The sequence below is a fragment of the Myotis brandtii genome, unplaced genomic scaffold, assembly GCF_000412655.1.
Source record: "Myotis brandtii unplaced genomic scaffold, ASM41265v1 scaffold240, whole genome shotgun sequence".
Lineage (NCBI taxonomy): Eukaryota > Metazoa > Chordata > Mammalia > Chiroptera > Vespertilionidae > Myotis > Myotis brandtii.
Window position 1 is genome coordinate 3,573,448 of NW_005359064.1, and position 24,218 is coordinate 3,597,665.

Genomic DNA, 24,218 nt, shown 5'->3' on the forward strand with positions numbered 1-24,218 from the left:
TCCACCCGTCGCCACCCCAGCACAATGGGGAGGTCACTGGCACGGAGTCCCGGCGGAACTGGCGTGCCGACAGTGTAAGGACTCGAACCCAGCCTGCAGTGAATGCCCAAGAAAATGAAGGTCTGCGGCAGCAGCGCGGCCTCGGGCCCCCTCCCGCGCCTCCCGCAACCCTGGAGGGGATTTCTCCTGATCCGGCTACTTGGTGCTGCTGGGGCCTCGCCGCGCCCTCGTCCCTGCACCCTGCTCTGCTGCTCCTTTTTGGGTAGCTGTCGCCACCAACAAACCATATCATTTACTTCGACATCTTGTTTATTGAATACCTCCTACTCCGCTCCCAACTTGAGTGTAAGCTCCATGAGGACAGGGATCTATGGGTTTTGCTTACTGACTTCTCCCAAACGCATAGACCAGGGATATAAGCTTATGTTGTAAATAATTTGCAGACGTTAGTATCAGCCTCCTTCCAGATTCATTTGTCATGTTTGTACATCTCACTAAGATGTCTGCAATGACCACTATCATCAAAGGCCTGTTGGCCTAGTCTGTTCCTAAGATGTGGAAGTGACAACACAGTGGCAAAATTGAATGGAGGGCAATTAGCCATAGAATAAAAAATACTCCTGGGCCTTGCTGGACTCATGTAAGTATGCAAAAAATATAAATCTTAGACAAAATAATCACTTACTGATAAAAATTTTAATTGGCAACATTTCACTCTGAGGCTAGGCCTGTGTGAGAATCCTACAGGGTTGAAAGCATCAAACAAGTCAATTTATTCATAGTTAAGTGCCAATAAATCTTTTAAAGGCAGCTTTTTGTGCGAAACTAGACATTGCACACTTACCAATATTATCTTGCCGTAGAAATTACAACCTTCGATTCTTAAATGCTTAAGATACCACAATACATACAGCAGGAATGGGGAGAAAGAAAAGCAAAAGGATATAAACGGATAAGAAATTTAAAGAGGGAGAAAAAAGCTTCTCCCTGGGCACCTTACTATAATTCACTACAAGAGATACAAAACCCTTTAAAGTAACCTCACTTAGTGATGGATTCATAATCCTGTCTGTGAAAATGCACTATATGCCTGTCAAAACCCTGAAAAGGTCCAATTCCTTATATGACTTAGAAAAGATTTAAAACGTGGAAAAACATTCCCCCAAATCCCTATTTTAAAAGTTTAGATCCTGTGTGAATTTTGAAAATGCAGGGAGCTTTAAAATAGTTTCAACAATGCAGAAAAACTTGGAAATGGTCTACTTTTATAGACAACATCACCATCTTCTGGCCTTACGGGATATTGCTGCCATGTTGCACTGATAACTAACTACAGCCAAAAACCTATTGCATTTTTGTCCTTAACCTTACCCCCACCCCCTCCAAACAAGTTCAGTGAATTAATAAACTGAAGAATCCATGAGGCATAGGGCAGTAAATAAATCTCCAGGTAAAGATAACAAAGGGAAGAAGGAAGAGAGTGGAAGTGAAGAAACAAATCCAAACCTTATATTTAAAAGATGGACTTTTTTTCCCCCAATACAAATTTATGCAAGCCCTTCTATAGTATTTAACCTTCCTGTGATTCAGTGCCATGTTTTTCTTCCTAAAATGTTCTTCTGCATGCAGAAAAAATAAAAGATCAATCTTAAAGATCCTAGCTGTTCTATTAAAAATCTAGTCATTAAAAACCTAAACACTTGATGCTTTTTTTGCACAAAGACAGCATAATTCTAGTACTTTTTGTATGATTATCATAACCCTTTGAAATTTTATAAGTCCCACCATCCATCATCACAGGACTCTTAGAAAGTGACTGTTGATAACTCAAAGGCTATCAGAAATCAATATATTTTCAGGAGTTCAAGAAATAATGTGGAATAACTTAGCACCTTTCCATTTTCTCAGGTTCAAATACCTTTTATGTACAGTATATTTTGTCCCAAATATGTCACTGATTTTATTTTTTTATTCTGAGGCATCACTGCTTTTACTTATTTTAAAACATTTTTATTTATTTTAGAGAGAGAGGAAGAGAGATGGATAGAGAAATAGAAATATCCATGAGGAAAAAAAATAGAAACATCCATGAGAACATTGATTGGCTGCCTCCTGCACACCCCCTACTGGGGATGGCACCTGCAACTAGGGCCTGTACCCTGACTGGGAATAGGACCCATGACCTCTTGGTTCCTGGGTCAACACTCAACACTGAGTCCCACGCCGGTCTGTGGCATCACCACTTTTAAATAATTGTTCTATATAAATATCTGAATAATTCAAATAAATATTTGAATATATTTTTCAAAGTGCTGTGAGATCTGTGAAAAATGGTGGCATGTGTTACTCTGAATATGATTTTAATTTGTGTTAATTTTGTTGTACTTATTTAAAAAAATGGAATCCTTGACATTTTTTCTCATCTCATATTTACTTATCATTTTTTGCAGAATAAATGTACTTCATGCTTCATACTCTGGATGTGCTGGCTGAGCTGCTCTGAGTCTTTCAGGGAGCAAGGCCTTCAGGGCACACAATCGGCCTATGCAGCCCAAGCTTATCCCAGACACTCCCAGACAATTGCTCCTAAGAGGCACATTCACCTAGAAAAGTGCACCAAAAAGGAAAAAAATAGAACAGCATTTTTTTTTCAGTATCATAACCTAAATTTTCATTGCCCACAATTATAATACCTTATAACTTTTTGGGGGATATTTTATACTTTCAAAGTGCTTTCTTTAGTTATACAACATGAAGGTCAGATATTATTACCTCCTACTTACAGATTACAAAATACAGGACGAGTAAATGAAAGAGGTGGGACTGGAATCCAGGCCTCTGACCAGCTCAGCTCTTTCTGCTGTGTTACAAAGCCTCTCCAAACTTGCACAGAGCAAGAAAAAAGTCCTGACACTTCATCCTTCCGTCCACCAAACATGAGTGCATGACAAGCAGATGCTTTAAAATTTGTACATACTGATATGAGTGAGTAAGCTTTTGATATTTTATACACTTTAAATGATGTAATACCCCATAGCAATTAATCTTCCATCCCCATCAAAGCATTGTAAATTATCACTCCTCTAAAGCTAATTCCACCAACAATCCTAAATGCAATTTAAAAATTTTTTATAATTTTGATAATCAGATTGAATATTAACCAAAAATCTTTAAAATTAGTCATGAAAACTAGCATGTGACCTTATATGCAGAACTAGAAGTACATAGGCCAGAGAAGAACACAACAAAATTCGTTTCCTCTGCCCTATAAACTTGTAAAGAATTAACTTTTTCTTTCCTGTGGCAAAGATATACATTTATTGGAAAATAACCATTAATACCTTTTTGCTAAGTTATATACTAAGCCATTGTTTTCCACAATATTTTCATTCTGTAACATTTAAGTTTATAAATTTACCTATTCTACCTTGAGATCAAGTTACATACCCACTGATAAAAACTGAGGAAAATTTAGAGGAATAAGGTAAAGTATATGAACAGTGTATTCATGAGGGATTCTGGGAAATACTAGGCCAAACAAGTCATGTTTCACCTTAAGGTGATTCTCCTTTGAAATAATTATTTTGTTTTAAATGTTTCTATTGATCTTAGAGAGGAATGGAGAAACATCAATGAGAAAGAACCATCAATTAGCTGCCTCCCGCATGCCCCCAATTATTTTAAACCAACAAGGAGAGATGATATTCTGATTCTGAATGTAGGTGGAATTATTAGCTTCAATTAGGTAAGAAGATTTGATTTAGAAAAGACTGCATATAGATCTAAATTTTAGGCCAAGCCAGTATTTTACACTTACGGAAATTTTAGTCTGGCATAATAGAATAGACTGGCATAATAGGGATAGAATTAAAAGTCTAGAAATAAGCACATATATCAGTGGTAAACTGATTTTCGACAAGGATGCTAAGACCATTCAACAGGGATAGAATCCTCTTTCTTTCCAACAAATGGTGCTTGGACAACTGACTATTCATATGCAAAAGAATAAAGTTGGACCCTTACCTCACAACATATACAAAAATTAAATGAAAGTAGACCAAAGATCTAAGTGTAAGAGCTAAAACTATGAAACATAAAAAAGACACATAGGGATAAATGAATCTTCTTGACCTTGGATTGGGCAATGAATTCTTATACATATGACAACAAAACCAAGAGCAACATATAAAAAAATATTCACTATATTTGATCAAAATTAAAAAATTCAGTGCTTCACAGGGCACAATCAAGAAAGTGAAGACAACCCACAGAATGGGAGAAAATATTTACCAATCATATATCTGATAAGGGACTGTATCTAGAATATATAAAGAACTCTTACAACTCTAATAAAAAGACAAATTACTCAATTAAAAAATGGGCAAAGGATCCAGACAGACATACAAATGGCCAATAAGCACATGAAAGGATGCTAAACAAAATTAGTCATCAGGGAAATGCAAATAAAAACTACAACGAAATACCTCTTTACACCCACTAGGATGGCGAGAATAAAAAAGACATAATAATAGGTGTTAGCAAGAGTGTGGGCATATCAGAACCCTCACACTGCTGGTCAGATTGGAAAAGGGTGCTGCTGCTTTGGAAAACTATTTGGCAGTTAACCAAAATGTTGAATATAGAGTTACCATATGACCCAGCAAGTCCTCTCCTAGGTATATACCCAAGGAAAATGAAAACATGTGCCCACACAAAACCTTGTATACTGAATACTTATAGCAGCATTATTCATAATAGCCAAAAGGTGGAAACAACCAAAATGTCTATTTGACTGACAAATGGATAAACACATGGTATATCATTGAAATGAAATATTATTTGGCCACAAAAAGCAATAAAGTAATAATACATGCTACAACATGGACAAAACTTAAAGATATTATGCTAAGTGAAAGAAGCCAGACACCAAATACCATCTATTATATAATTCAATTCATATGACATTCCAGAATAGGGAAATCTATATAGAAGGTAAATTAGTAGCTGCTTAGAGGTTGGGGTGATGGGGATGGGGGTAGGTAATGGGGAGACAGGAGAATAATAGCTAAAGGGTACAGGATTTCTTTCTGAGGTGATGGAATATTCTAAAAAACTGGTGATGGTTGCATATCTGTTTATAATACAAACCACTGAACTGTGTACTTTAGTTAATTGTATAGTACGCAAATTATCTCAATAAAGCTGTTAAAAAATTAAAAATGGTGAAAAATCTGTTTGCTTATGTTCAAACTGAATAGATTTTTGTAACCTCTGACAATTAACTACTTTTATATTTACCATTATTCCCATACCCTCACCATACATTTTTGGCAAAGAAAAAATTTTGTAAAAGTTAAATAACTGGCCAGTTACAACTAATTTGTAAATAAATGGATTTCAGAATATAGACTGAGTATTACTCAAATATTTTCTAGATGCTTATTAGTGGGTACTATCCAAATACCTCATTTACCGAATCTTTACCCAAACCAATGGTAGAATTCTACATATATTTATATAATTGACATACCACAAGGAACCTCATTCAGGCAGCTCACCGCCTCTCAGGGCCTCAGTTTTCCTATGTCATTCTCCCTAAACAAATATTCTGGCCTCATCTGTCAGTGACTTGATTTTATATATATATATATATATAATTAGATTATGTGATAGGTACCATAAAAGATAGATAGATGCCTACCTCTTGGGCAGAACCACTAATATGAAAAATGGAAATTTGAATTGGAATGATGGCTCAAGGAGTGAACAGCATCTTTTTTTAAAAAAAAAAAAAAATGGAGATAGCATTTATGGCAACAAAATTTTTCCATACTATAGGTTGAATGGCCATACCCAATAATCCCATCCCCACACAGAGAAAAACTCTTATTTGTGTACACAGATATACAAAAAAAAAGGTAAACTCAAATTCAGAACATAGTTCTAGAACAAATCTGCTACTAGAGATATGTATGCTTGCACAGGGAACTTAACTTCTCTATAAAGTGGACTAGATCAGGAAACCATAAAAATACTAGAGGAATCCAAAGGCAACAAATCTCAGACATATGCCAAAGCAATTTCTTCACCGATACAGCTCCTAGGGCAGTGATGGCGAACCTATGACACGCGTGTCAGAGGTGACACACAAACTCATTTTTTTGGTTGATTTTTCTTTGTTAAATGGCATTTAAATATCTATATAAATAAAAATGTAAATGTTCGTTTGTTCAAAATCTTAAATCTCCGAAAGTTCTTCACCATTGGTTGAAAAAGTATTTCACAATAATGAAACCAATTATAAGAATCACGATTGGCTGAGTGAACGAGCTATTCTTGCGGCCAAGAACAAAGACATCTACGAACTTAACAGTATTATTCAGTCTAACATTCAAAGTAAGGCAGTCACATACAAGTCCGTCGACACTGCTGTGGAAGCAGATGAAGCGGTTAATTATCCAACAGAATTTTTGAATTCACTCGATCTGCCAGGGATGCCACCTCACGTACTGCAATTGAAAATCGGCGTGCCAATTATCATGTTGCGAAATGTCAACCAGCCAAAGCTTTGACAGGCACGCGGCTTGCAGTAAAAAAATTAATGAGCAATGTCGTAGAAGCAACAATCTTGACAGGACCTTTCAAAGGTGAAGATGTCCTCATTCCTCGCATTCCTATGATTCCAACGGATATGCCATTTCAATTTAAGAGATTGCAATTCCCAATTCGATTGGCGTTTGCAATCACCATCCACAAAGCTCAGGGCCAATCTTTAGAATTGTGCGGTTTAGATCTAGACGTGGATTGCTTCTCACATGGACAATTATATGTTGCGTGTTCTAGAGTCGGCAAACCAGACAATCTCTATATCTGCACAGACAATGGAACAACACAAAATGTTGCATACCCACAGGCATTGTGAAATTAAGCGTATTAGAAACATGTGCTTTCTCTTTTCTTTCTTTTCCATTTAACCAGACTGAGCCACAGCAACGCATGGCCGGGTACAGCTAATTCAGAATAAGACAAGAATAAACTCTGTGTTTCGAGTACTCACAACTGTAAAGTGACTTCTGCCTCCCCTGTATAGATTGTGAAATGACCACCACAGTGAATTTGGTTAACATCCATCGCCACACATACTAGTACTTACAAAAATGCTTTCCTCTTCTCTTTCTCTTTTTTTTTTTTTTTTTTGTGTGTGTGTGTGTGATGAGACCTTTTAAGGTCTACTATACATCCAGATCATAAACGTAAGGAAACAAGAAAGCGTGAAGGAAGCTTGAGTAATGCAGACAGCAATGAAGAGCTCACATGGAGATGAGAACGGGTGTGGACATGAGAGACCAGTGCAAGCCCGTTTTCATTGCTAAACGGTAATTTTGAGCTGGTAGAGGACTGGCAGGAGGCACTAGCACGAATGTGCCTGGTGCCAATGACGTATCCCATTAGCTCATTCATCCCAGGACAGATGTGTGGGAAGCACGGGCTGCAGCTCCAATGGTCTGAGGGACAGTGAACTGGCCCCCTGTTTAAAAAGTTTGAGGACCCCTGCTTTAGCCAATCTGTTTCTTAATTACCAATAGCTAGAAAGCAATGCTAATTTCATTGGTATAAAAGTGCATATTAAAAAAGATCATTTAATTCCTGTACTTATCTACTTAAATAGGAAGTACAAAATTAAGTCAAAGAAAAAAAATATGAAATTAAAAACTATAGTCTAATCTAAGCTATTTTCTTGTTTAGTAAAGCATGAAATCAGAAGAGTTTAAATAATTGGTAGTTCATAAATAACATCTTCTGATGGTCAGCTATCTGGCACAGGATACTACTTTATGAGCAATATTCTTTTCAAATATAAAGCCTACACTTTATTTGCCTCTTATCTTCTTTGTTAAGAAGTAGAAAATATGGTTTCAAAGTGTGTACTTTCCAGAACTGCTAGGTTATAGATACATTTTGCAAATCTAAAAATATACACTATTCAATACTAGAAAAAATTTAAAGGCACTTTGGTGTTCAGTTATTTGGAACTGAATTTAACAAATTTTATTCAACAGGTTCATGCTTGAGTAATGAAGTTTCTAGGTTTCTTATATTCTTCTACTAAATAAATATACCTACATATAATGTATACTAGTAGAGGACTATGTACTAGTAAGTGTACATATTTTCAAAAAGAACACCTGAGAGACGTTATATCAAAATATTTTGTTTTTAATAGAAAAACAACTTTTATGACAGCTAAATACACAAGGTAACTTTAATTTTTATAAAGAAAAATTATCGTAATAATGAAATTTTAGTGATAAATGCACTAAAATACGTAATCTTTTGAAATAAACCATTTTCAGAGAAAAATGTTAATTCATGCCTGACTATTAAAGTGCATAAAAAGGAAATTTATTTTAGAATTTATATCAAAGGAGCTCTTATAAATAAATGAAGCCCAGTCTCAATGATAATATAGCCTTGATTTTAATATAGTCTGCCTCACAGTACATGCCTCATAATAGTTTGTTCCCAAAGTTGAAAATTCCTAGCCCTAACAAGCAATTTTCTCTATTGATAACTTTATGAGTAATTTTGGCAACAGCATAAAAAAGTCTTAATCCTTATTTTGCTAATTTTCTCAAGTCATGCCTCACAAGAAACATCTAATTATTGTTTTCAATGAAAATTGACAGAAGAGGAATATTCTCATACTTTTAAAACAAGTTAAACAATAAATATTTATCCTATGCAAATAAAATGAAACAAAAAGTAAATTTTAAGATATCTTTAGTTAATTTTTAAAAAAACATTAAATTGTATTCACAATGGTAAATTAAACTAATGAAAACAGTAACTTGCAGAGCCAACTGGTATACCGTTCCTAAGGACAAAGGTAAAATCTGTGCACAGAGATGCTGAAGGACAGTCAAATCTATCACTTACATTTGCAGCTTCTTACAAAAAAAGTCAGACTGCTATAGTTTTTTTAATGCCCACTTTTAAAACTTGCTCAGTTTTAAAACCAACATCATGGAGTCATTCTTATATGCGTGTTTTTAAGTAGCCTCACACAATGATTCTGATTTAGATTAGTCACATATACACTGATGTTTTTATCATTATGAAATTTTAAAAAATGTGTTTTCAGAAGATGGAATCCATGAAAAGGCTACTGATGAATCTTTGACTACAGAAAATCAGCAACAGAATGCCAATATTAACTACAGAAAACAATTTGTCAGGATCACAACAAAAGGATATAATGAATTTTTTCTAAAATACCTAGTTCATTTTTATAATGAATAAAACTAATACTTACAAATTATTCATGTACTTTCATATGAGGTTTGTTTTGTTAATATTTGTGCTTTTCCGTTACTAGTTTTTTCCTACTCTTGCATCAAGTCTTCCCATAAATCTCTGGAAAGTCACAAATATCCCTATGGTCATGGGTAAACTATAAAAGTGATAATTCATCAAAATGTCTTTTAACCTATGTAATAAATAAATCTGTTGTGAGGTTAATTTCTCCTAATTTATATCAAATAATACCATCAATCTAAGAAAAATAATGATCATATTGATTTTACTATGGTTTAAACTCTCAGACATCTTTCTGATTACTTATTAATGTAAAAAAACTGAGTTAATTTTATATTCATATTTAAACTACTGATACCTATAAATAAAACAGTATTTATTAAAATAGAATATGCACTTAATTTATACTAAATTCCACTCAAATTTATACAAGTTTTTCATCCTTAATTTTTAAATACACACATATTTTTTTCAAACACTACAAGTATATACAAAACTGAAATATGACACCCAAGCCAGATTGTGATTTTTAAAATAACTTCTAAACAGGCAGTAATATACAATGTGTAAAAATCCAATAAAATACAGGTATATTCTTATACAAATGTTAGTCCTATAATACCGAGCGATATTTACAAGCAAACATGATCCAAACAGCACATGCAGATTCGGGGTAAGTAAACACTCGAACACGAACTGCCAGCCGCACCTGGTCTCCACGACAACAGATTATTTCTTCACAGAAAGGAGACCTACAGAAGGAAGAAAATTTACTCACTCAGGAAGTAAACATAGGCTTTACTTTCTTATTTCTAAGTAAGTCACCATTTTAAATATTTTAAAATCCTGTCTTTACTACCAAGGGCTCTGTAATTTTATTTTATTTTAATTATTTTTTTATTATTAATTTCAGAGAGAGGAAGGGAGAGGGAGAGAGAGAGAAACATCAACGATGAGAGAGAATCATTGATTGGCTGCCTCCTGCATGTCCCCCACTGGGAATCAAGCTCACAACCCAGGCATATGCCCTGACCAGGAATTGAACCGTGACCTCCTGGTTCATAGGGCGAAGTTCAACCACTGAGCCATGCCAGCCGGGCTGGGCTCTGTAATTTTAATCAAATTATAGACTATTTCCTCATAATCTATACATTTAAAAAATTATACTAGTCAAGATCAGAGATTCCCAACAAAGATTGCACCAAAATCACTGGGAAAATTATCCCAAACTATCAAAAGCTACATTTCAGGCTTAATGAACCATAATCTGTGGCAAAGAAGGTAAGTCTTATTTATAGAAGTTCCCCATGTGAATCTGAAGTTATCCTATATAATGAACAGCGGAACAACTAGTCGCTATGATGCGCACTGACCACCAGGGGGCAGACGCTCAATGCAGGAGCTGCCCCCTGGTGATCAGTGCGCTCCCACAGGGGGAGCACCGCTCACCTAGAAGCCAGGCTCACGGCTGACAAGCGCAGTGGTGGTGGCAGGAGCCTCTCCTGCCTCCTTGGCAGTGCTAAGGATGTCCGACTGCCAGCTTAGGCGCGCTATGCGCAGGGCTCAGGCCTAAGCTGTCAGTCAGACATCCCAAGGGCTCCTGGACTGCGAGAGGGCACAGGCCAGGCTGAGGGACCCCCCAAGTGCATGAATTTCATGCACCAGGCCTCTAGTTTCTAAATAAACTATCAGACTAACTGATTTCTTAAAGCCCTACCTCAAAACATTTATGAATTCATAAATTCCACCTTACCGAAGACATGTGGCAAATGCACGCCTTGCATTTCTATACACAAAATGTATTGGGAACCCTTTAAAAGTGTGACCATCAGGTACAGCCCTCCTTATGGCATCTTGAAATTCTTCATTGCCTGCAGATATACTTGTTGTTCGCTCAAATTCATAAGAAGCCAAAGCTGGTGATAAGAGATAAGAAAGCTGGTCCTCCCAAAGAGTAGTGAGGCCAAGATCCTATAGCAATCAAAAAGAGAAAAAGTAAAACACAATATTTTAACACCCAATTATAAAAAAATTGTTGATTATTCTAACATATACCAAGATTTTTTAAACCTGTCCATTTTTAAAACTTCCCATTATTATAAAAATACATAAATGAAAAATAAACTATTGGTATCAGTTTTAATTCTTGAAAAAAACAAAAACATTCAATATAATGATGTTAATACGGGCTCCAAATTCTATACTTCTTTACTATCCACTAGAAAAGATCATATGGAATAGTCCTGCTATGGAAGACAGTGACAATAAATTGTGATATCACATTTTATTTAACTTCATAATTTAGTAAGATTGAATCTGCTTAATTTGATTGCTCCTACCATAAACTCAACTATAGGAGGGGAGAAAAACCAACAAACTAATTGCATATATAAGTAAACTCAAATATTTACTGAGTATTTACTCTTTATTTCTAGAAGGAGGTAATAAATTCTAGAAATAATGGTGAATTTAGAAATTTCTGAGTCTCAGAGCTTTATCTCATGACTTTCAAAACTATAAGCTTTTAAAGGTAGGGACAGTATTTGCCTTGTTCAGGGCTAGAATAGTCACTGACACTATCATACACACACCCCAAAAATTGTTTAGCCATAAACAAATGAAAAAAGCATGAAACTACAAATTTCAGTGTTAATTACCTTCCTGTGTTCTGACACTAGTAACCTTAGCTGCATTTCTATTTCATTACTTGTTACTGAAGCATCAATCGTGGATGCACAAAGAGGTGGAAAGGGAGGAAGGGATGTTGTAGCTCCTGGAGCACACACAGATTTAATTGCTTCTTCACTCATGGGTTTCCATTTAGATTCATCATTCAAATCAAATACACAGATTTCTACAGAGTCAGAGGGCTGACAATTTCCCAGAAACATCTGATGGTTGAAAACACAACCAATTGTTCGATATGGGTACAATGGTTTGGGCTGTTCAGCAACTGGAGGTTCATCAGGATTGTTAGATTTATGGATGTACCTAAAAAAGGCAAATCATAATTTTATATAATAAGAACTTAAATTAGGAAGGCAGCATTTTATTGAGGACACTTAAAGGCCTAACTATTTCCCAGGACTAGTGTTTTAATACTCATTTTACGTTCTTATCTTTCTATAATTTGATTACTCTATATCAGTGGTTCTCAACCTGTGGGTCGCGACCCCTTTGGCGGTCGAACGACCCCTTCACAGGGGTCGCCTAAGACCATCCTGCATATCAGATATTTACATTACGATTCATAACAGTAGCAACATTACAGTTATGAAGTAGCAACAAAAATAATTTTATGGTTGGATCTCAACATGAGGAACTGTATTTAAAGGGCCAGAAGGTTGAGAACCACTGCTCTATATTAATTATATAGCATAACTTATGCTATAGAAATCAACTTTACTCCTTTAACATGAAAATATATTCTATGCATATTGTTAAAATAAAAAACATTTATCTCAGATAACACAATTAAAATAATTTGGCTATATATTATGAGGTATGATTAATAAAAATGATTATCAACTAGAAAGAAAAAGAACCCAAAAATATGAGAAGAAGGCTCAGGGCTGTGGCTTTATCCCAATATGCCACATACCAATATGCATCATCTATAATAATAAAAGCGTAATATGCAAATCGACCGAACAGCAAAACAACCGTCTGGACGACCACACTATGACACGCACTGGCGCCAGGGTGCGATGCGATTGGTCAGGGGGCCCCACCATCGCTCCACGATTGCCCTGCAGAGGGAGGCCCAGGCTACCCATCTGGTGGCGCTACGGCAGGTGGGCGGGTCCTCCCTCTGTGGGGTGATTGGTCCCAGGGCGGGTGGGGGGGAGGCTCTGCGATCAATCACCCCACAGAGGGAGGCCCAGGCCTCCGGCCAGCACTGCTGTGACAGGTGGGCAGGGCCTCCCTCTGCAGGACAATCGATCGCGCGGTTCCCGGACTGCAAGAGGGCGCAGGCCAGGCTGAGGGACTCCCCCCAAAGTGAATGATTTTGTGCACCGGGCCTCTAGTCCTATATAATAAAAGTGTAGTATGCAAATTGTCCCCTCGACAGTTCTTCCGGGAGTTCAACCAGGGGGCGGGCTGGACGGGGGAAGGGAGGGAGGCCCCGGCACTGGTAGGTGGCCGGGGGAAGGGAGAGAGGCCCTGGTGCTGGCAGGCGGCCAGGGGAAGGGAGGGAGGCCCTGGCGCTGGCAGGTTGCCGGGGGAAGAAACGGAGGACCCCCCCGCACTGGTAGGTGGCTGGGGGAAGGGAGGGAGGCCCTGGCCATCAGTGGCAGCCAGCGGCAGGCAGCCGAGGGCAGGGAGGGAGTACCCGGCCAGCAGCTGGCAGCTGCTAGGGACCCTACCAGTGCATGAATTTCGTGCACTGAGCCTCCAGTCCCTATATGTCAAGGTTGCAGGTTTAATGTCCCATCAGAGCACATACACAAATCAACCAAGGAATGCCTAAGTAAGTGGAACAACAAATCAATGTTTCTCTCTCCCTCCCCCTTCCTCTCTCTCTCAAATCAATAAATAAATTGGGGGGGGAAAAGCCTGAAAAAATGTCCAATGAGTTTATTAACACAGACTTGGTGACCACATCAAATTTTAAAAAGAAATCATGATTTCAACTTGAGTTTATTTTCAGGCTTAGAGATGATCATCAGAAAAGCATATACCAATTATATAAAATTAAAAGTAAATATAATGTATATTTTTACCAATATTATGTTAGTAAAGAATATTTTAAGTGTACAAATTTTCTTAAGAGTTTAATTACATATTTTAATTGAAGTAGTTTTAGTCACTGAAAAGGCTTTAATAACTAAAATTATCAACAAGTACCTTTGATATCATCAATCTAAACAACCTATAATATAAAATATTTGCATCTTCATTTTCATATCTTTGTAAACTTAGTTGGCTAACCTGTGTCCTGTTAAACTCTCCCAAAAAGTGATGGTTCCATCAGTTCCACAAGTCATAACCCAAGCATGAGGTACTCCTTTTGCCTTAGTCCCAACACAGACAAACGCTTCTAATCCATATCCAAGAAGAAGGCTGCACAGAAGGTTAGCATGATCTTCACAGTCACCCTATAAAAATATAATTAATTAAAAAATTAAGTATCTGTTCCTTCATATTGTCTCCTCATTAAATATATAAATACAAAATGACAATAAAACATATTATTAATTTTTTTCCTTTTAATCATTAGATAATAGTGTTAGGCTGAAATAATAAGAGTGGAAAAATAAAATACAAAATTTAGAAGAGCCTAAATTATTTTACAAAGTCAGAGCTCAGAAATCTAATAGTTATAATATGTATACTTTAAGAGGGAACATTCAGATTCAAAAGTTTATAAAGAACTCATACAATATAGAAGAAAAACAGTAAGATTTTTAAAATGAATAGCTAATGAACATGAACAGACAAGCTGACAAATCATAGAGCAGAAAATGCAAATGGGAAAACACACAAACTGAAAACAATGAGTTATAGCATCTATACATGATTATTTTAAGGAAATACATAGGAAAATGACTGGGTAGTATACAACATAATGCCAACAGCAGCTATATTTAAGGTGATTATATATAATTTCCCCCAGTATTTTTTTTTAATATTTACTTTGAAATCTAATTAAAATACAACTTTTAGTACATGACTGATACAATGTCCAATGCACTTATTTGTTCAGGCACCAATTATTTTTTAATTGACTTTTAGAAAAAGAAAGGAAGGGGAGGGGGAGCAAGAAAGAAACACTGATTTGCTCTTCCATTTACTTATATGCATTCATTGGTTGATTCTTTTTTGTTGTTGTTAATGCTCATCCAAGGATAGTTTTCCATTGACTTTTAGAGAGAGTGGAAAGGATGGGGGAGAGACAGAAAGAAAAAAACACCAATGTGAGAGAGACACATCGATTGGTTGCCTCCAGCATGCGCTCTGACCAGGGCTGGGGATTGAGCCTGCAACCAGGAATTGAACCCAGGACCCTTCAGTCGGCGGGCCAACACCAGACCAGCTAGGGCCATTGGCTGATTTTTGCATGTGCCTTGATCAGGAATCGAACCTGCAACCTTGGAATATCGGGATGACACACTAATCAACTGAGTTACCCAGCCAGGGCTTCCCTTTTACTTTCTAAATTCTCTTTGATAATGTTATATTACTTTCACAATTTTAAAAAATTATAAAAACTACAAAAAATTAAAAATATCTGATAGCTTTTATGAAATACATTATTAAAATATTAAACAGTAAGACTACAATTACATGAAGATATGTGTTTAAACACAGAAATACAGGTAATATGCACAAGTAAAAATAACTATTGAGTTCAGTATTAGAATGGATGATGTATCTTCATCCTCAAAATTTTGCAGTAGTGGTTCTCCACTGTTGCTTTTTACCTAATTGCAATAAAACAAACAGCATTTTATAATCATTAAATTGACTTTAGAAAAACATAATATACAACCTTGGAAACCCAGTAATTTCTACATTGAGATTTTATACTAAATTTTTTTTTAAAAACCCCAACAATACAACCAACGATGTTCAATGCAAAATATCATTCTCTATGATATCAAAAAATGGAAGCAAACCTAACGCAGCCAAAGAAACAGTGCCTACAATGGGGAAATAGTTAAGCAGATTTTATATATCAACTTAAGAAAATTTCATACAGCCATTAAAAGACAGAGATCATAAAGACTAGCAACACAGAGTTCATAGCACAATGCTAAATTATAAAGCAGGACACAATATTTTACTTATATCTTAATTATGGAAAAAAATGATACCTAACAGGAGAGGTTATAGAAAAAAATGATATATAAGAGAAAAGCATAAAAAGACATGTTGGCAATAGGATTATGGATGAAATTTCACTTTCACTGTTGTAAATCTGTTTGTGCCAGAAAAATATTTTACGTAATTTTCAAATTTCTAATTAAAGATGTGCTTTCTCTTTAAACAAACTTAAACAACAACAAAAAAACAGTGAATGAGCCCTAACCGGTTTTGCTCAGTGGATAGAGCATCGGCCTGCAGACTCAAGGGTCCCAGGTTCGATTCAGGTCAAGGGCATGTACCTTGGTTGCGGGCACATCCCCAGTAGGGGGTGTGCAGGAGGCAGCTAATCGATATTTCTCTCTCATTGATATTTCTAACTCTCTATCCCTCTCCCTTCCTCTCTGTAAAAAATCAATAAAAATATATTTTTTAAAAAAATAAAAAAACAACAACAGTGAATCAAATGGGTGATTATTTGCTTTACAAAAATATTATTTACACTAGAGGCCCGGTGCACAAAATTCGTGCACTGGGGGGGTGGGGGGTGGCCTGTGCCCTCATAGGGCGGGAGCCCCGCAATCAATCTCCCCAAAGAGGTAGGCCCCGCCCACCCATCCAGGGATCCTGGATGGATTGCTCCAAAGAGGTAGGCCGGAGCCGGGGGTCCCACCTCCACGGCTCTGCGCAGAGCCGCCAGGACCCGCTTCCGTGGCTCCACACAGAGCCACCAGGACCTGCCTGCGCACCACGCACGCAGCGTCAAGTCCCCGCCCACCCGCTGCACATGTAGCCTCCTGGTGATGGATTGTTACGGCGTGAGGGCATGACGACCACATAGGCTTTTATTAGTATAGATAATAATTTTAAATATGTACCATTCCTACTATGTTTGAAATAAAAATGTTTTAATCTATACACACAACTTTTGGGAACTATAGATTGAGAATAAATCAAAACAATTTTGATAAGTAATGTTTAACTGTTTTCAGTTGTCCAAGACAAAATCATTCTGACAAATCAATTTCTAATATAAACAGTTTCTTCCATTGCATAAACTTGCCTTATGAATACCTATAGTATTTACACAACTTCAAGACTAAACAAAATTGTTTCAAAACAACAATACAGTTCTTTTTTTCTGTTCTGTTTCAACAGAACTGGAATGCTTAAGACTGACTTGTTTGTTTTTAATGAAAATTATTTTATTAAAACCTCTTATAGCCATTTTCAGGGACCTTAATGACTTCAATGTCTTTAAGGCTTGTAACATGGCTAGTTTACTGAAATCAATTCATTTAAGTTTAAGATCAATAAATTTATATAAATTCTTAAATATATACTTATATTTGATCTAATCAAAACACCAATAAATCCAGTAATTTTTTCCATATTCATTTTGTACTGCCATTTTCTTTTTTTTTAAAAACACATTTAAACAAATTTTAATACATGAATAATACTAGAAGACCATAGTAATAGTCCTGCTGCTCTAATTCAGTTTCATTTACCTCTATATCTTGATTTCTGACATAATAGTACTTATAGATCCTTACCTCACAGAAATCACAGTACATTAAATAATAAGCTACATGAGAAAATAAAAATGCTAAGTTTTTTCTTTATGTATTGACATTTAAGTGTTAAGAAAAATGATGAAAAGATTGTCTTATTCAAGTTGATACTATGTACATTTTTCTACGTTAATTATTTTACAAATGTACCATAAATTCACAATTATGACGTACTGCTTTTTAATTCTATTATGTGTGTAGGATACCTTGTTTCTACAGAGAAAGGCCAGCAGAGTGCACCACTGTTCCTGTTTACCTCCTCCTCCAATAACAGGGGCTCTTTCATAACCAAGGACATTAACAAATCTTGCTGCTTGCCTTGGGGTATCCAGAAGCCGCCCAGCTCGAAGTGGTTTAACATAGGAACAGACTGGTCTATTTATCCCATTTTCGTCCTGGAGAAAGAGAGGGAAAACATTATCTGTAATGACTGATTAATCATTTTCAATTTTAACACCTGTTCTCAGAGTACATTAATGTAGAATAAAATAATTCTGGATTATCACTTACTGCTTACCTTGTACCTAGCACTAGATTGCTGAGTGCTATGCATACAATTTCTCTTTTAATCCTCATAACATCTCTATTACTTTCATTTCATAGATGAAGAAACTGAAGCTACAGCCATTATGCAACAGGGACGGGATCCAAACATTGAGCTAACGCCAAAGCCTTTGACAGTAAGAACATAAACTATCATATGACCCAGCAATCCCACTCCTGGATATATATCCAAAGTAATTGAAATCAGTATCTCAAAGATTGCACACCATGTTCACTGCAGCATTATTCACAATAGCCAGGATATGGAAACAACCAGAATGTCCTTCAACAAATGAATGGATAAAGAAAATGTGGTATACATATAAAATGGACTAACATTTAGCCATAAAAAAAAAAGGAAGAGACCCTGCCATTTGCAATACAAATGAACCTGAGGGCATTTAAAAAAATTTTTGCACAGGAAATGTAAAAGCTATCATTAAGTGAATTACTATTATACTATAGCAAAACCAGCTAGTGAGAAAGAAAAAGAACAATGGGTTAATAAATATGATAACCCTGGATATTCTAAAGATGTTTGTTTGTAGAAAGGTAATTAGTTTAGTGCTTGTGTGGGCGGGTTTGTTCTATTCTTACAATTCCACTAATAGGCAAGAAAGAAATGAAAATGTAAAAAAAAAAAAAAAGGGATGCATTTGCCCTAAACAAGTTATCAATAGTAGCACCTTGGAATATAAGATATACCATTACTTGTTTCATTATAGCAATGTCTCTAATATTACCTAACTATATCCCCATAAACTATTTAAATATCTAGAAAATTTCAGTATTTCAACCTCTAACCCTGTACTGCTCAATAGAATGCCACTAACCATATGTGGCTATTTAATTGTTAATAAAGTTTTAAAAATCAGTTCTTTAACTGTGTTAGTCATATTTTGTGTGCTCAACAGCTACATATGGCTAAGGGTTACCACACTGGACAGCACATTTCTATCAATGCAGAAAGCTCTACTGGATAGTGCTATTGTATACTATTTCCTCTTGGGCATGGAATCACTGGAAATTCATTTTAAGGCCATGTATAATAATATCTATATTTAAAATGATAGTTTTTGTAATTAGATTGATGCCTTAAATAACTGTTGTTGAACCTTAATTTTGTATCTAGCCAAACATAGGAAGAAGCAACAAGAAACACTATTGGAAAAGGAACCTAAGAAAGATAAAAATGTTATTTACTCTATATGGAAAGAAATGGCACAAACTAATGAGCAATAGTTGAAACTGCAATTTGATAGTTTGTCATGACTGAGCTGATGTTTGAACTCAGAAAAAAATCTTCACTTCTCTATCCTTCACACCGTTTGCAAAAAGTAGCAATGCCTGGCTACTCGACAATCTCATATGGTTACCATGAGACTAAATGACCTTACATGGTTCAAATCTTCTTACAATGAATTCCAAGACAGGAACCTTAAGTAATATTTCCTAAAAGACAATCTCAGTTCTTTGATTCCCTTAACTGCATATTCCATTCTTTTCCTTCCTCCTCTTTCATTTGCAATTTCTCTGATCTACTTCCTCCCCTTCCCCCACCAACCACCCCAAACTGGTCAGATTCCCTATGGCAACCTCAGACTAAATAGACAGCAGGTCGCCAGTCTTGCCTCCACATTGTCCTATAGGTGTTACCTAGTTTCATCTCCCAAATAATCTTTTTTTAAATCCTCACCTGAAGATATTTTTTCCCAATGATGATTTTTTTTTTTTTAGAGAGAGTGGAAGGGGAGGTGGGGGAGGAGACAGAGAAACATTGATGTGAGAGAGACACATCGACTGGTTGCCTCCTGCACATGCCCCAACTGGGGCCGGTGGCCAGGGATCGGGAATAGAGCCAGCAATGAAGGTATGTGCCCTTGACCAGAACTGAACCTGCGACCCTTCAGTTTGTGGCCGGTGCTCTAACCACTGAGCATATCAGCTAGGGCGGGAACCACTTATATTTTGACTGGTTTCTCTTTGCCCTTGATCTGACATCACTGCTACCTTGCCTGCCTAGTCATTCAATGTATAGATAATGTTATTGTAAAGTCAGAAGCCATTTCCTTCATTTCCACCACTAGTCAACTACAGTCTCCCACATTCCCAAGCTCCTCATCTAGAAATTGAAACACTTTTAGCCTGTCCTAAAAATCTAGGGAATGTAGGGTAAAGCTAGACAAATGCACAGGATCTGAGAAATATAATCCACTACAACATTATATTCACATAAAAATACATCTACATAAGCCTGAATATACATAAAGTATTTAAGTAGTCCTTAAGTTACAAAAAGATATGGATCTAATCATATATTGTATGTTTGTTAAAGACAGAAAATGGGCTTAGGATACAAGAAAAATAGAAGCAGAGATATATAGTTGAAATGCTGCAGTTGAAATGCCGGAGCTAAATATTATTGGTCATTGGCTTAGGGATCTTGGTTATATAGAATTATTACATGTAATATATGTTTGTCTTTTTAAAAAAACACCCTAACCAGAAAAAATATATATGTGGAGCCCCAGTTCTGCACACAAAAGCTGAATTTACATATAAATTAGAAAATGTCCTAGTAGTTATTTAGTACTAAGTACCAATCAAAGATACACTCAAACAAAAGGGTTTTCATCTACTTTAAATAATATATATTCAAAAAGGGTTTAAGAAACAAAAATGAAAAGCAAAATAAAACATTGTATTATATCATTCAGTGAAAGAGAGTATTACAAAAGTAGCATTGTATTTTACAAATAAATTTTCATTTTTCTGTAATAAATACATTTTACAAATTCAAGTTAAATAAAATGTATTTTAAAAATACAGTTAATATCAAATATAGCTGTGGAGTTTTTCTAATATAGTTTACAAACCTGAGCAAAAATCTTAACCAGCCGTGAGTTGTGTGAGGGTCGAATTTGCAAATATTCTCTCCACCACTGCTTAGCATATACAAGAAATAATCGCTCTTTCTCTGCAGTTTTCTGACGTTCCAAGGCAAGCTTGAAATTTTAAAAAAAAAGTTTCAATTTCCATTCATTCTCCTTAATTACTATAAAATATGTAACAGATCTATGTACTTCTCTCCATCTCTACCACTACCCTAATTAATCTAAGCCACCATCATCTCATCTGTAAGAGCCTCAAAATGACTTGCCTATTTCTACACCTCCCCCCATACAAATCAGTCTCCAGACAACATCAAAGTAATCTTTTTCCACCAAGACATTTTTAAATATTAAATCATATTGTCATTCTCTTGCTTAAAACTAACAAACTGTAATTTTCTAAAAAGAAAGTGCTTTCTAGGATTAACAGGGAAACATACTATTATGAAAACAATTACACAAAGAAGAGAAATTCAGAATTTTTTACCTGTGTGTTCACTACTTCTTGAGATAATGTTTGACTGAGTAGTGGGTACATCTCAAGTTTTATATTTAAAATTCCCACAGAAACTTTTGATTCTGTGCCTAAAAGTGTAAATAGATATTTAGAACTTCAGAGGTTTTAATGCTGTGCATATTTAGTCAACCAAAATAATTTAAGAATTTTGTGCTTTACCACTTACATAAATATTCAACGTTACCTTTAATATTCATATCAAAATGAACCAAATCAAATTAGTTTTTATTTGGTACCAAGGCCTTCATGTCATTTTAAGGAGGTTACCTATTTTCTTAGCTTCCTAATCACTTTTAAGTGACTTTTCAGACTTAAAGGATTCAGAAGTCTTAATTTTTATATTAATTAAATGTCTGATACCAACCAGACTTACACTTAAAACCAAAGTAAAAGTAGCTGTTAACACCTCATTCTCAGAAAATATTTATACTTTTTGTCACATACAGTAATTCCCATTTATCCCCTCCCATTTTTCACATTACATGTGAATACAAATTTTTAATCCATGCCTGTATTTAAAGAATTAGAAAACAAATAATGGGTATCAGTTAAAAATAAACATCATACCTAAAAGTTTTTTTCTCTACTTTTTATTTAAGTAAAAACACATTCAGGGTCTGACTTATCGAAATCTAAATTACTAAAGCTATACTGTCCAATGGCCAGACTTAACTCTGTGACTAAGTTTCAATACCAAAGTACTTCCATTATGTTATGCATAAAACATAGGTAGCTTTTGTTTTTCACTGTATTGGTAAATATGTATTACATATCAAGTAGTATGCGAGAGTCCAAGGAGACAATGGTGAATAAGATAGGCACCATCTCTGTCCTCAAATATTATTTACTGATACTGACATTGAGCAGGTTAGCACCTCTGAGTGTCACTTTTCCACATGTAAAGAGATAGAAGAAAACCTACTCCATATTCCACAGGAACAGCTGCTGCAGGAAGCCACTGGTACTAATGGGGATGCATTATATTCCGGGATGTGCTGGAATGGAGGTATTTTGTGTATGCATGCATGTATATGCATATGTGTAGAATCTTAATTTTCTTTATAGCCTTATATATAATCAAATGAATTTGGGGGGGGAAAACTCTCAAAATTTGTTTATTCATTTCCCAGGAAAAAAAATTTCTTTAAGACAAGGCCAGAATGACTGTAAAGTTCTACACTCACACTAGTCTTCAAGACATTTCCATAGACTACAACACTGAAGTCCAATTATAATTCTAAAGAAATTCTTTTTACGTTTGCCTCTTGATTTATAAAGGCATTTTCAAAATATAAAATGTACTTACAAACAAAGTAGGACTTATAAAAAGGTAACATGATATTAATCATCATACCTACACCCATAAGTTCCACAGTAAGATTGGTTGCTCCATTTTCTGAGCCCAAAACTGATCGCCATTCGAGAAAATAGGATGCTACTAAAGTGGTCTCACCAAATATATCTGTTTTGATTAGCACCATATGAATTGGATCACTTATTGATAACATTGTTGTTGAATCAGCCATTCTAGTTCCATCACCTAGCAACATAAACAAAAAAAAATTACACCATATTACATATTCAGTTAAGCCAACATAAAATACTTTTACTGAAAAGTATTAATAAACTTATATAAAACCAAATAGAATAATTTGGTAATGACTCAGAAAGCATGCAACAGACTGGGAATAAAAGTAGTCTATTTCTCACAACTTTTTAGAGGACTGGCAGAATTGTAATGAGTTGTCACTTAATGAATATCAGTATTTTCTGATCTCTAAGACAGCGGTCACCAACCAGTGGTCCATGGATCACTGGTGGTCCGTGAGGTCCGGAAGGTTGGCAACCGCTGGTTCAAGGAAACCTTTGGAGCAGCGGTTGCCAACCGGTGGTCCGTGAAGTCCGAAAGGCCTGCGACCGTTGCTCTAAGACAGTGGTTGGCAAACGGCGACTCGCGAGCCACATGCGGCTCTTTGGCCCCTTGAGTGTGGCTCTTCCACAAAATATCACGTGTGGGCGTGCACGTACAGGGAACGTTGTGGAGTGAAAGAAGATGTAGTGTCGAGGATTGAGAAAGGTATGTTGAGATGGTTTGGACATATAGAGAGGATGAACAAAAGGAGATAGACGAAAAAAGTATACAAGACAAGTGTGGATTGGGAGAGTTGGAAGGGGTCAACCTCAGCAAACGTACCTCAATCAGATTGAGGACGTTTTTAGCAAAGGCCAGCTTAGGAGTACCCTAATTAAGTTAATAACAATGTACCTACCTATATAGTTTAAGTTTAAAAAATTTGGCTCTCAAAAGAAATTTCAATCGTTGTACTGTTGATATTTGGCTCTGTTGACTAATGAAAATCTTTTCCTATTTATCAGTCTATTCATTAAAAGTACTTCCTAAACTATATGTTACTAAGATAATTCAAATATGTCAACATTAATTCCAAAACTACCTTTATCCCTAAGCTCCAGAAATAATCACTGTATTATCTACCCAAAACTGAAAGACCCGACACCTTGGAGCTAGCAATTTAAGCCATTATTTTTCACCGGGGGGGGGGGGGGGGGGGA

General features: G+C 35.9%; 1 protein-coding gene across 5 annotated transcripts in view; it reads right to left on the minus strand.

Moving 5' to 3' along the window:
* Window positions 1-24,218, minus strand: part of SPIRE1 (spire-type actin nucleation factor 1) — a 146,699-nt gene that overhangs the window by 117,755 nt on the left and 4,726 nt on the right. For all 5 annotated transcript variants that reach the window (XM_014540273.1, XM_014540275.1, XM_014540274.1 and 2 more), the window contains 8 exons: window positions 23,002-23,187; window positions 21,618-21,715; window positions 21,116-21,244; window positions 17,903-18,091; window positions 14,248-14,414; window positions 11,973-12,306; window positions 11,069-11,286; window positions 9,952-10,067 (listed from right to left, as the gene is read on the minus strand). In XM_014540273.1, coding sequence (XP_014395759.1) covers window positions 9,952-10,067; window positions 11,069-11,286; window positions 11,973-12,306; window positions 14,248-14,414; window positions 17,903-18,091; window positions 21,116-21,244; window positions 21,618-21,715; window positions 23,002-23,187 — 1,437 coding nt within the window. The remainder of the gene's footprint in view (window positions 1-9,951; window positions 10,068-11,068; window positions 11,287-11,972; window positions 12,307-14,247; window positions 14,415-17,902; window positions 18,092-21,115; window positions 21,245-21,617; window positions 21,716-23,001; window positions 23,188-24,218) is intronic.